General features: G+C 39.3%; 1 protein-coding gene across 1 annotated transcript in view; it reads left to right on the top strand.

Moving 5' to 3' along the window:
- Positions 1-14,245, top strand: part of LOC124805383 (casein kinase I-like) — a 321,183-nt gene that overhangs the window by 258,108 nt on the left and 48,830 nt on the right. The window contains 2 exon segments of the mRNA XM_047265945.1: positions 48-218; positions 5,016-5,164. Of these exon segments, the coding sequence (XP_047121901.1) occupies positions 48-218; positions 5,016-5,164 (320 nt within the window).

Below are 14,245 nucleotides of genomic sequence, written 5' to 3'. Positions count from 1 at the left end.
TCTGATTTAAAATAAAAATTGTTTTCTATTAATGACTATTATTTCAGAGCAAAGTCGTCGAGATGACCTTGAAGCCTTGGGTCATATGTTCATGTACTTTCTCCGAGGAAGCCTTCCTTGGCAAGGGCTGAAAGCTGATACCCTTAAAGAGCGCTACCAAAAGATTGGTGACACAAAGAGAGCCACACCAATTGAAGTGCTCTGTGAGGGTCACCCAGGTGATTATTCTTTGTTTCACATATATTTTCAACATAGGCTGCCCCATCTCACCCTTTCTTGTCCCAACCTTGACCAAACTGTGGATGATAGTTTTTTTTTTTTTTTTAGGTGAGTCATATCCAGTAATGTTATTTTAGCCTCAGTTTACATGCAATTAGATAAACATTACACAGTTGTAATATATTTTACAGCTGCACTTAACAAGCCGCCTTATAGTACGTGATAGTGTGTATGTAGTATATTGGCTTTTCTATACTATTTGCAAATGGGCTGTGAGAGTAACTATGGTCTGTTATATTAAGTACTGTGAGGTACTAAATGTTGGTATAGATACCTGTTTCCAGTGTCTGTGTAAGATAGTCCTCTAATACCTTTAACTTGGTGAAGTTAACTAGCTGAATATTCATGGTGACTTGATTGATGCTGTCAGAGCTAACCACTATCAACTGCTTACCATCTCTGATGGCCATTGAACTTACTGTGGTGATTACTTCTGCATGCAGTGGTTGTGCAGTCATCAGTATGACTATTGCTGTGTGTTGAATATTACAAATGATTGAAGCGATTTCATAAATTCACTGTAGCTCCATTCATTGACATATGGTCACGCCACACTACAGATACGTAGAAAAACTCATAAAGTTTTGTTCGGCTGAAGCCGCACTTCAGGTTTCTGCCGCCAGAGCGCTCGAGAGCGCTGTGAGACAAAATGGCGACAGGAGCTGAGAAAGCATATGTCGTGCTTGAAATGCACTCACATCAGTCAGTCATAACAGTGCAACGACACTTCAGGACGAAGTTCAACAAAGATCCACCAACTGCTAACTCCAGTCGGTGATGGTATGCGCAGTTTATAGCTTCTGGATGCCTCTGTAAGGGGAAATCAACGGGTCGGCCTGCAGTGAGTGAAGAAACGGTTGAACGCGTGCGGACAAGTTTCACGTGTAGCCCGCGGAAGTCGACGAATAAAGCAAGCAGGGAGCTAAACGTACCACAGCCGATGGTTTGGAAAATCTTACGGAAAAGGCGAAAGCAGAAGCCTTACCGTTTACAATTGCTACAAGCCCTGACACCCGATGACAAAGTCAAACCCTTTGAATTTTCGGCGCGGTTGCAACAGCTCATGGAAGAGGATGCGTTCAGTGCGAAACTTGTTTTCAGTGAAGAAGCAACATTTTTTCTTAATGGTGAAGTGAACAGACACAATATGGAAATCTGGGCGGTAGAGAATCCTCACGCATTCGTGCAGCAAATTCGCAATTCACCAAAAGTTAACGTGTTTTGTGCAATCTCATGGTTTGAAGTTTACGGCCCCTTTTCCTTCTGCGAAAAAAAACGTTACAGGACACGTGTATCTGGACATGCTGGAAAATTGGCTCATGCCACAACTGGAGACCAACAGCGCCAACTTCATCTTTCAACAGGATGGTGCTCCACCGCACTTCCATCATGATGTTTGGCATTTCTTAAACAGGAGATTGGAAAACCGATGGATCGGTCGTGGTGGAGATCATGATCAGCAATCCATGTCATGGCCTCCACGCTCTCCCGACTTAACCCCATGTGATTTCTTTCTGTGGGGTTAAGTGAAAGATTCAGTGTTTAAACCTCCTCTACCAAGAAACGTGCCAGAACTGCGACAATCTGCAATGGGGCACTGTGTCAAATGCTTTCCGGAAATCTTGAAACAGGGACTCTGCCTGTTGCTCTTCATTCATAGTTCGCAGTATATCATGTAAGAAAAGGGCAAACTGAGTTTCACATGAGTGATGCACTGAAAGTGTGCCGATTCATGGACATAAGCTTCTCAGTCTCAAGAAAATTTATTTTATTTGAAACAAGTGTGTGTTCAAGGATTCTGCAGCAAACTGAAGTTAGGGATATTGGTCTGTAATTTTACCCTTCTTGCGTACAGGTATTGAATGCGCCAAGGACTTTATGCTGAGCGAGACATTAGCAATAAATGCAAGCTAGGTAAGGGGCCAGTGCTGTAGAGTATTCTTTGTAAAACCAAACTGGGATTCAATCCAGACCTGGTGACTTATTTGCTTTCAAATCTTTCAGTGTCCTTCTTGGTAAGATTTCAGTGTGTTTTGGACGCTTGCTTTAAATGTTCAGAAATGTGGAACTGTGCAGTTCATAAAACGCAGAAATGTAGTATTGTATGACAACAATATCAATGGGTGCCGGTGAAATATATGGGTGCTACTGTAAGTGAGAATATGAAACGAATTTATTGGTAGGATACTGCAAAAAATATAATCAGCCTATGAGGAAGATTACTAAAAAAGAAAAAAGGGGAAAAAGTGACCCATCCTAGAATAGTATGAAAGTGTTTTGGGTCTATACCAGAGAGTCCTATAGTCCTAATGGAATATTGAAGCTGTACAGAGAAGGCAGCACAAATGGTAAAAGGTTTGTTTGACAGATGGGAGTGTCATAAAAAACTGCAAACTGGTGTATTATACTTCTTCCAGCACGCCATACACAATTTCACAGGGAAGAAGCACTAATAACAGAGTGGTTTGCAGAGTATGAATGTAGATGTAGAGAGAGCATTTTGCTTTATTTCAGTAATTAACCTTACCACTTGTTACTTTATGTATGAGCCAAGCGAAACAGGGAGGAGAGCAGATTGTATTCCCACTGTTGTGGGGGACTTTTCAGTAATGCAAGGTTTCCATTTAGTTGAGGGGGGAGGGGTTAGGAAACACCCAAAGGTACTACGCATATCTGCATGGTGCTATCAGTGTTTTTCTTTTTGACTTCTCATTATTTAACCATGATGTGAAACAAGTTGTAGTGTTATCTTGTGTTGTTAGCATGTTTAGTTACTAACAAACAGGAATATGGAAACATAGATTGGGTTTGTAAATTTATTTGAGAAGCGTGCACACTAGCAAATGTGTGCACCAACATTGCTTACGAATTTTGATCTTTTTTTGGAGTGATCAAAAGATCTGCAGCATTACACTTGATTCTATATTTCTTGTAGTTTTAACATTTTCATAATTATTTCCTAATCAAACAATCAAGGACTTAGTTCTTTTAGTACCATTGCATTTAACACTGACGAATCATTGCTCCAGTTTAAGAACATAGAGGTTGAATGAAAATATGGGAACACTAGGACTAGCGCATGTTTCAACATAGATACAGATGGTAACCAAGCCTTCAGATTGTGCTGTTGTATGTGACCATGAATGGCATCTGTGCAGTGTCTACAATGTATTACAGGTGTCAGTTGTGGTCAGAAGTGTGTTCTGTGTAGCAGCGAGAGCATTATATCAGAGACAATTGAATTTGAATGTGGGTGAATTGTGAGTGACCATATGGTATGTGCCTCTGTAACAAAGAAAGTGCTTTGTGTGTGGTGTTTCAAGAGGCATTATATTGAAGATTTATACTGCGTACGATGAAATCGGAAAAAATAGCAGTCACAGTGTGGACAAAAGTGTGTGCAGAGCGATTGTGACCGATGGTCATTGAAGAGGATAGAGAAGAAATATAAAGAGGACGACAGCTGCAAAAGTATCTCCAAAACTAAACTATCACACTCACAAACCCTGTCAGCATGAAAACAACATGAAGGGAACTCCATAAGAAGGGAATTTCAGGATGAGCTGGAATTTCAAAACCACTCACCAATGATACAAATTGCCGTAACAACAAAAACAGGTGCCAAAGCCATAAAACCATATTATGGCAGTGTGGAAGAAAGTAATTTGGTGGGATGGGTCTTGTTCACATTGTTTCTACCTTCCTTCCCCAGGAGTGAAACATGTGGGTTTGGCGATGATGTGGTCAGTCGTATTGTGGTATTCCATGGGCCTGATGGTACTCTGCAAGGTCACATTACTGATAAGTATTATGTAACCAACTCATGGCATAATGTTTACTCCATAAAGGTGATGCTGTGTTCCAAGACGACAGGGCCCCTGTTCACGCAGCTCACGTAGTCCAGGAATGGTTTTGCAAGCACGAAGATGAATTTTTGCATCTCCCCTGGTCCCTTCAGTCACCAGATATCAATATTATTGAACTTCTTTGTCTGCTTTGGAAAGAAGTGCATGGTCATTATCTGCCTTCATCATTACTTGGACTTGACAACATTTTTCAGGATGAAATCAAACAGGACCTGCATTTGTACATTCAGAGTCAACTGTAAGTTGCATTAAATGCCTACAGTTTTCCTGCATCGTATTAGGCAGGGTAATGTGTTGTGTTTTTAGTGTTTCCATATTTTTGTCCACCCCCTTGTAAGTGTAACTGTAGTATACTGTGATATTTCATTTGTTCAACTATCTCCTCCCCTCCCGCATGTCCCCCCTTGCTTCCCAAAATTTATTATTTTAAACAAAACTGATCTGATTAAATTCTTTCTTCTTGGTCATGTACCCACATGCCAGATTGTGTCGAAACCTGGAAACCAAACTTTTATGGAAATTCACTATCATTTGTACCATCTTATTGCACCTATCCATCCATCAATTTGCCATAGCTCCCCCCTCCCCCCATCCACAACTCCACAGAGCCTCTCTCACAGTGCTAGTATTTTCAAGGGAATTTACAGTTTCAGGCCTTTGGCATCTGTATCGTATTTCTTTATCCCCCCCCCCCCCCCCCCCCAAGCAACAGTGGTAATCATGCCGCATTTAAGATATATTTAAGCATTGTACACCTAGTCATAGATACCTTTTAGAATGAATCTAGTCCATTCCTTTATAAATTTTGACATCACTCGTCGTTTTCTTTAAGCAAAATTACCATTAATCACACTGCCATTTTACTTTCAGAGGAAATGGCGATGTATTTGCGCTATGTACGAAGGCTGGACTTCTTTGAAACTCCCGACTATGAGTACCTTAGAAAATTATTCCAGGATCTCTTTGAACGGAAAGGCTATGTGGATGACGGAGAATTTGATTGGACGGGAAGAACAATGGTGAGTTCCACTAACACCAAGCAGCAAGATCAAGAGCGATGAATGTGAAGAAACTTGAAAATAATGAGAAAAAGTTTTAATCCCCATTTTCTGCGACGTAATGTATTTTATAATACGTACATTTTTCAGACCCAGTAAATTTGTGTCGGAACAAGACTTACAATTTTTTTCTTTGATTTAGTTTCATTTAATTTATTCTATATATGTAAAAATGTTTATTCATTTTCATGAATTACATATCTTTCTAACAAATGTATGTCTGTTTGTTTGTTTTATATAAGGAATAGTTGTACTGAGAAAAGCATTCAGTGCGTGAATGTTCTGTTATGCAAGTTCTCTCTTCAGTTAATGTTTGTGCATGGTTTTCTTGTGCATGCTGCTTTTGTTAAAACAGCCTCCTAACTTTCAAGCATTGCGACAAATCAGGAATGCTCCGCCTTCTCACATTGGGAAAACTAAATCTGATAAGGTCTGTATGCTTTGTGGTGTTTTGGCTTTTAGTGCTTCTCTTATAAATTATAAGGTGGAAAGATTGTTTTGCCAGTCCTCCTTTCTTTCTTTTGTAGTCTACATAGGAATTCTTAGTTTTGAGAACAACTGGTTGTTAGTAACATACATTAGTAGGAGATACTGATAAATTAGTTCTTCACTATTCCATTATGTTGTTGCATTTGCAAGCCACTACATCTTCTGTATTAAATTTCAATATACAGTATATAGAACAGATTACCACTGTGTGTGTGTGTGTGTGTGTGTGTGTGTGTGTGTGTGTGTGTGTGAGAGAGAGAGAGAGAGAGAGAGAGAGAGAGAGAGAGAGAGAGAGAGATGAGCTTAGCTCATGGTAATTTGACTAATTTCATAATTATGCGTTATATGTACATATACATGTTTCTAGAACGCTAGAGCAACAAAGTATTTGTGTGGGACGAAGTGAATCATCTGTATTGGAATAGTGTAAAGATTCTATCAAGTTTTTGGGCCTCGTATTTGTTTGAACCATTATGTTTATGCTTGTGTCAGCCATAGCAAAGACAGAAAAAAATATTTTTATTTTACGACCAATCTTGATGTCATTTTTACCAGTCAGTTCTGGTGGCTTCCCTCCTAGTTAGTCTCGGTCATACATTGTTATTAGCTATGGTATTAGTGTGGGACAGCCTACTTCCGAAGTGCTGTATTTTCTTCAGTTTATCCATATTTCATATTTTTACAAATTATGCTGAAAATATGTGCATTAATTACATGATTTTATTGACATCACATTTATTTACAGTATTAAAAAAAAAATTTTTTTGGTACTGTAAAATCTAATCAGTTTAAGAAGAAATAACTTTGCAACCATATATTGCACTTCCCTATAGTGTGAAAACAGGCACCTCGAGTATATATGTGAAAATGGAAGCTCAGTTTTATGTACAACAGCCATAAGGCCTCTAGTTCTGTCAGCATGTCATCTCTGGTGGACTAGAATCTTAAAATAACATATCGAAACTAATTGCAGCACAGAAAACATTTTCCCAGTTTTTGTGGTGGTTGCACATAAAATTGCCTCCTAAAATGCTGTGTGACACAAGGCGGGGGGGGGGGGGGGGGGGGGAAGAGGTAGGGGGAGACTGGAATCTCTACACTAACGAGACCTGCAATTCCAAGTGTACATAACGCTCCGCTTTAATAGTGTGTCAACATCCTAGTATTAAAATAGGAATCTCGGGCTACGAATTCGGACGTGCATGTCTCCCCTCATGAACCATGGACCTTGCCATTGGTGGGGAGGCCTGCATGCCTTAGCGATACAGATAGCCGTACCATAGGTGCAACCACAACAGAGGGGTGTCTGTTGAGAGGCCAGACAAACATGAGGTTCCGACAAACATTTGGTTCCTGTAGAGGGGCAGCAGCCTTTCCAGTAGTTGTAGGGGCAGCAGTCTGTATGATTGGCTGATCTGGCCTTGTAACATTAACCAAACTGGTCTTTGTGTGCTGGTACTTTGAGCAGGTGAATGCAAGGGGAAACTGCAGCTGTAATTTTTCCTGAGGCATGCAGCTTTACTCTATGCATAAAAGTTATCGGTTTACTTGCCGCGTCAAACTTGGATAAAATCTCGAGCTTTCGATGACTACCGCCATCTTCTTCGTCAGGGGTGAAACTGACTGTAGTGGGCACGTGAGGCTTCCACTTTTATAAGCAATGGACGGCTTCTCATTGGCTGGATGACATCACAGTGAAAACAGCGCATACGTAGATGGCGGCCTCTATGTCCATAGATTTTGTTTGCATGCTTTACCCAATGTTGCTTGCAGCGCCATCCATTGCAACAGGCAGAGAACGGCAAGGAATGTATGAAGTCGCCCTCTGTGCTCTTTCTTTATCAACTGCGTGCTTCCATGCATTGCTGAGTGCATATCGGGAGTTTCTGTTGAAATTATTTTCGCAAAGTGTAATTTCAACTGCTTCCCTGATGACAGAGTCCCAATACTTTGAAGCGTGAGCCAGTATTCTTGTTTCATCGAATAAAATTTTATGTTTATTTAACAAACTGTGCTCAGCCACCGCTGATTTTTCAAGATACCCGTATTTCCGGTGACGCTGATGTTCCACACAGCGATCGGCAACAGTTCTTATAGACTGGCCCACGTAATTTTTGCCACAGTCACAAGGAATGCTGTAAATTTCCGGTACTCTCAGGCCGAGATTATCTTTCACAGGTCGCAACATTTCCTTAATCTTCGTGGGTGGCCGGAACACTGGTATGATTCCCTGCCGGCTCAGGACTCTGCCGATCTTGCTGGTCGTTGCACCACAGAATGGTAGCCGCACGATGTGTTGGTCCTCTTGATCTGTTCTGTTTTCACTGTGACGTCATCCAGCCAATGAGAAGCCGTCCATTGCTTATAAAAGCGGAAGCCTCACCGGTCTACGACAGTCAGTTTTACCCCTGACGAAGGTGATGGAGGTAGTCATTGATAGCTTGGGATTTTATCCAAATTTGACGTGGGAAGTAAACTGAGAACTTTTTATGCAAGAACTCCATCGCGAAGGACTTCGTAGTCAGCTTTACTCTATGGTTAAATGATTATGGCATCCTCTTGGGTAAAATATTCCGGAGGTAAAGTAGTCCCCCATTCAGATCTCGAGGGGGACTACTCAGGAGGAAGTTGTTATCAGGAGAAAGAAAACCTGTATTCTACAGATCGGAGTGTGGAATGTCAGATCTCTTAATCGTGCAGGTAGGTTAGAAAATTTGAAAAGGAAATGGATAGGTTAAAGCTAGATATAGTGGGATTAGTGAAGTTCAGTGGCAGGAGGAACAAGACTTCTGGCTAGGAGAATACAGGGTGGTTTAATAATGAATAAAATAATAGGAGCATGGATCAGCTACTACAAGCAGCATATTGGACACATTATTGTAGCCAAGATAGACACAAAGCCCACACGTACCACAGTAGTACAAGTTTATATGCCAACTACCTCTGCAGATGATGAAAAGATTGAAGAAATTTATGATGCGATAAAAAAAAAATTATTCAGATAGTGAAGGGAGATGAAAAATTAATAGTCATGAGAGACTGGAATTCAGTAGTAGGAAAAGGGAGAGGAGGAAAAGTACTAGGTGATTATGGATTGGGGATAAGGAATGAAAGAGGAAGCTGCCTGTTAGAATACTGCACAGAGCATAACTTAACTTGGTTTAAGAATCATGAAAAAGGTTATATATGTGGAACAGGCCTGGAGACACTGTAAGGCTTCAGATAGATATATAATGGTTAAGACAGAGATTTAGAAACCAGATTTTAAATTGTTTGACATTTCCAGGGGTAGATGTGGACTCTGACCACAATTTATTGGTTATGAACTGTAGATTAAAACTGAAGAAACTGCAAAAAGGTGAATTTAAGGAGATGTGTCCTGGATGAACTGAAAAAATCAGATGTTGTAGAGAGTTTCAGGGGGAGCATTAGGGAACGGTTGACAAGAATGGTGGAAAGAAAACGGTAGAAGAAGAATAGGTAGCTTTGAGAGATGAAATAGTGAAGGCAGCAGAGAATCGAGTAGATAAAATGACAAGGGCTAGTAGAAATCCTTGGGTAACAGAAGAGATACGGGCTTTAATGGATGAAAGGAGAAAATATAAAAATGGAGTAAATGAAGCAGGTGAAAAGGAATACAAACATATCAAATATGAGATCGACAGGAAGTGCAAAATGGCTAAGCAGGGATGGCTAGAGGACAAATGCAAGGATGTAGAGGCATATAGAACTAGGGGTAAGATAGATACTGCTTACAGAGAAATTAAAGAGACCTTTGGAGACGAGAACGACCTGTATGAATATCAAGAGCCCAGATGGAAAACCAGTTCTAAGTAAAGAAGGGAAAGCAGAAAGATGGAAGGAGTACGTAGAGGGTCTATGCAAGGGTGATGTACTTGAGATCAGTACTATGCAAATGGAAGAGGATGTAGATGAAGAAATGGGAGAAATGATACTGCTTGAAGAGTTTGACAGAACACTGAAAGACCTAAGTTGAAACAAGGCCCTGGGAGTAGACAACGTTCCAGTAGAACTACTGATAGCCTTGGGAGAGCCAGCCATGACAAAAAACTATCATCTGGTGAGCAAGATGTATGAGACAGGTGAAATACCCTCACACTTCAAGAAGAATGTAATAATTCCAATCCCAAAGAAAGCAGGTGTCAGCAGATGTGAAAATTATCGAACTCTGTTTAATAAGTCACAGGTGCAACATACTAACACAAATTCCTTACAGATGAATGGAAAAACTGGTAGAAGCCGACCTTGCGGAAGATCAGTTTGGATTCTGTAGAAATGTTGGAACATGCAAGGTAATACTGACACTATGACTTATCTTAGAAGACAAGTTAAGGAAAGGGAAACCTACATTTGTAGACTTGGAGAAAGCTTTTGACAATGTTGACTGGAATATTCTGCAGTTCTGAAGGTGGCAGGGATCAAATACAGAGAGTGAATGGCTATTAACTATTTGTACAGTTACTAGACGGCAGTTATAAGAGTCGAGGGACATGAAAGGGAAGCAGTGGTTGAGGAGGGAGTGAGACAGGTTGGTTGCGTATCCACAATGTTATTCAATCGGGATATTGAACAAGCAGTAAAGGAAACAAAAGAAAAATTTGGAGTAGGAATTAAAATCCATGAGGAAGAAATAAAAACTTTGAGATTTGCTGATGACATTGCAATTCTGGTAGAGACAGAAAAGGATCTGGAAGAACAATTGAATGGAATGGACAGTGTCTTGAAAGGAGGGTATAAGATGAACATCAACAAAAGTAAAGTGAGGATAATGGAATGTAGTCAGATTAAGTCAGTTGATGCTGAGGAAATTAGATTAGGAAATGAGACACTTAAAGTAGTAAAGGAGTTTTGCTATTTGGGGAGCAAAATAACTGATGATGGTCAAAGTAGAGAAGATATAAAATGTAGACTGACAATGGCAATAAAAGCGTTTCTGAAGAAAAGAAATTTGTTAACATCGAGTAAAGATTTAAGTGTCAGGAAGTCGTTCCTCAAAGTATTTGTATGGAGTGTAGCCATGTATGGAAGTGAAACATGGACGGTAAACAACTTCAACAAGAAGAGAATAGAAGCTTTCGAAATGTGGTGCTACAGAAGAATGCTGAAGATTAGATGGGTTGATCACGTAACTAATGAGGAGGTACTGAATAGAATTGGGGAGAAGAGGAATTTGTGGCACAACTTGGCTAGAAGAAGGGATTAGTTGATAGGACACGTTCTTAGGCATCAAGGGATAACCAATTTAGTACTGGAGGTCAGTGTGGAGGTAAAAATCATAGAGGGAGACCAAGGGATTCATAAACAAAGCAGATCCAGAAGGATGTAGGTTGCAGTAGTTACTCAGAGATGAAACAGCTTCCACAGAATAGAGTAGCATGGAGAGCTGCACCAAACCAGTCTCTGGACTGACAACGATGACGACAACAACAACAATGACAGTTGGCCCATTCCGAAACCAAAAGAATTTGTCTCCAGCTGTCCAGTATCCTGTTTCCTAATTTGATTGAAATGTGATGCTTGACATGACAGGCTCCTTTTGATGTGGTCATAGCTCTCTCTCTCTCTCTCTCTCTCTCTCTCTCTCTCTCTCTCTCTCTCTCTCTCTGTGTCTGTCTGTCTGTCTGTCTAATTTCTTCCATTAGTGTTGTTGTCTTACACATTTAATCCACATTCTGCCTCATAGCATTAGTGCCAGAAGTGACGTAAGAGACCTTATGTCAGCTGCTTCTGTTCTTCATTAATCTCTCTTTTTTTTTGGGGGGGGGGGGGGGTTGTAATACAGTTTTCACCATCATATTTACGAGCAGGAAATATTTTTGGCAATAAAGTAAAATGTTTAATCATTATTGTCTGTCTAGTTTGAAGGTGCAAGCCAGAGAATTTCAATGTTTACTTCAACTCTGTCTGATGTCGTGTAGTAACAGTAAGCAGCCAGTTAGTTGCAAAATGGAAGGTTTATTAAAATCTCTCTGCCATGGTTTCAACATTTATAAATATGTTCTCTTCAGAAATATTGACAACTGGATTTCACTGTATGACAGAGGTATGTTGAAATGGAGAGGTATGTTATAATGTAGCTGAAAGGCTTCAGTCAGATGTAAAATTTAATCTCCAGTGCACTAGCTGTTCATTGATGAGGAAATACGAAATGATAACCATCATGTTGTGCATGTTTTAATTATTATGGAGGCAAAATTTTATAAATGGCTATGCTTTACACCTATTTTCTAATGCACATGTACCATGGCGTGTAATTCGATTGTCACAATTTTTTTCTTAAGAAGTAGTTTATACAAACATTGAAACCGTGAATAAGGGGTTTTAATAAACGCTGCATTTTGGAACTAATTGGCTGTTTATTAGTTGTGCAAGAAGATACAGATAAAAACTATAATTCATTATTTGTGAATAACAAACAAAAATATTTATTGGAAACATTATTGATTTAGGCAAATAAAAATATTTGTCATTTGTGAATAAAAAGCATTAAGAATAGTAGATAAATTTGAAATAGAATGTCATTTATTGCTCCAGTTCTTCCCCATTTAATAAATAGATGTACATTTTGTTGCTTTTACATTAGTTTTCACAACAACTCTTTCTTCAAATACCTAATTAGAAATTTTATTTCATTTTCAAAGATTTGTCATCATGAGACACTAAGGAAAATACATTCTACACATTCAAATAAGATATTGGCGTGTTATATACTTTTGAAATAGTTTTTGTTTCAGGATAATATTATAAGAATTTCAAATCACAAAATTTCTTTGTCAAAAATTGAGAAATTGTCAATTCTGCTGTAGTTTTGGTAGGTAAGTTCGTCATGGTTTCATGTTAGCTTCAACTGCCAGACCACATTAAAAATAAATTTTCTTCTTGCGTGTCTACTCCGTTGTTCATTGTCAGCAGCATAGATGAAGTATTTGTTTTTTAAATTGTGGCTAAGACAGTGCCACAGTAATTAATTGCAGTTGGTGTAGAAAGGCAAAAAAAGGTTTTCAAATTCTCTCTCAAAGCTTCCTGACTTAAAAAACCAGTGTGCTGCAGTGCTGCTTCCCCCCTCCGCCTCCTCCGCAAAACCTTGTGTCTCCTGAAGCTATTCAATCTCAAAACTATATGTAGCTACATTAACGTGCGTTCCACCTTCTAATGGAAATCTTACTCAGAGTTAACCCTAAACGCTTTTGGATGACGTTAGACATGCAGCAGCATTACACAAACATTTTAGAAGACTTCACATATAAACTGTGTTGATGTTAATCTTTGGCAAATGCTGAGTTGTTATTTTTGTTCATTCATTTTTAACGCTACAAATACAAAAGAATTGCATAGTTACAGTGAAACCCCTGTTTTATGTTTTCGTGCAGTCCCAACTTAAAAAATGCAAAACCAAGGAAAGTGCAAGATCGAGGAAAACGTTAAAAACCCAAAAATATGAGCAAAAACATATATAATTGCCATATATGATTAAAAATCGTAAGCCTCTCGAATACATTAAATTAAATCTGTATAAGTGAAGGAAATTAAATGTACTGTAGACTGTATATGCATGAATTTGTGGTAATGAATGTCGTCAGTTCTCAAAAAATCAGATATGTAACAGCAAGGAAAAACTCTTCAAAAAATTGAAATTGGTGTCAGGATACAAGGTAATCAAGCTGTTTTCCGATATGCTGTGACCACAAATTATATGACAAAACACATATTTTTGAGAGATCTTTCCTTTGCACTTAACCAGAAAAAAGGAAAAATTGATGAACATGGTGAATGAACCGAGAACTGTGAAGTACAGTGAAAGACGTCAGAATCTAACATGTGGAGTTGTTAATTTCTGTACACAGTGCAAAATGTGAATTTCAAAGGAAGCTCAGGCGCTACAGTTTTGCTTCATGCCTTGTATCATTGCTGCCGATCTTTACGATCTACAGTGTGTGGTCCAAAGTATATACATGACTAGTGATGTAGTTGTTGCAGCTGTATTGTGTCAGATTTGAATACAAAAGGCTTGTGCTTTCGCCAAACCCTTGTTCTATTTCTATGTGACATCTCTGCTGCAGCACATGATCCGTACAGAAAGTGTATTTTCAGCACTTCACAAAATGCCTTCACCCTTACTTGCACTCCTGTCATTGAAGGGCCACTACCTCTCTCCACACATCCAGCAATCGAGCTCATTTTGTGTGTGTTAAGCCCCTTTTACACAACCGACTTTCTTTATTCAATTGGCTACTCTAGACAAGCACGTCTACTGCAGCACCCCTGGCATTTCATTCCTATACTGACTCTCGTCTGTTTCCAGTGGTCATTTTTGTTTAGATGTCGGCACTAAAATTGCCAGGGTTGTGATAGCTGTCTGCTGTGTAGTTTGGCATCTGAATGGTGAGAATGAGGTTAGTAGGGACTATTCTTTTTACGGAAAAATCGAAATATAGTAACAAAAAGTAAGAACAAACTATGACAGAGTTTATTAATTATCCAAGTAAAATACATTGTCTAAGTTCTTGCCAGAAGTCATGTGGTAAATTCTCT

This window comes from Schistocerca piceifrons, chromosome 7 (assembly GCF_021461385.2).
Source record: "Schistocerca piceifrons isolate TAMUIC-IGC-003096 chromosome 7, iqSchPice1.1, whole genome shotgun sequence".
Classification (NCBI taxonomy): Eukaryota; Metazoa; Arthropoda; class Insecta; order Orthoptera; family Acrididae; genus Schistocerca; species Schistocerca piceifrons.
Note: the sequence above shows the minus strand (reverse complement) of the source record. Positions and strands in the feature narration are given on the sequence as shown.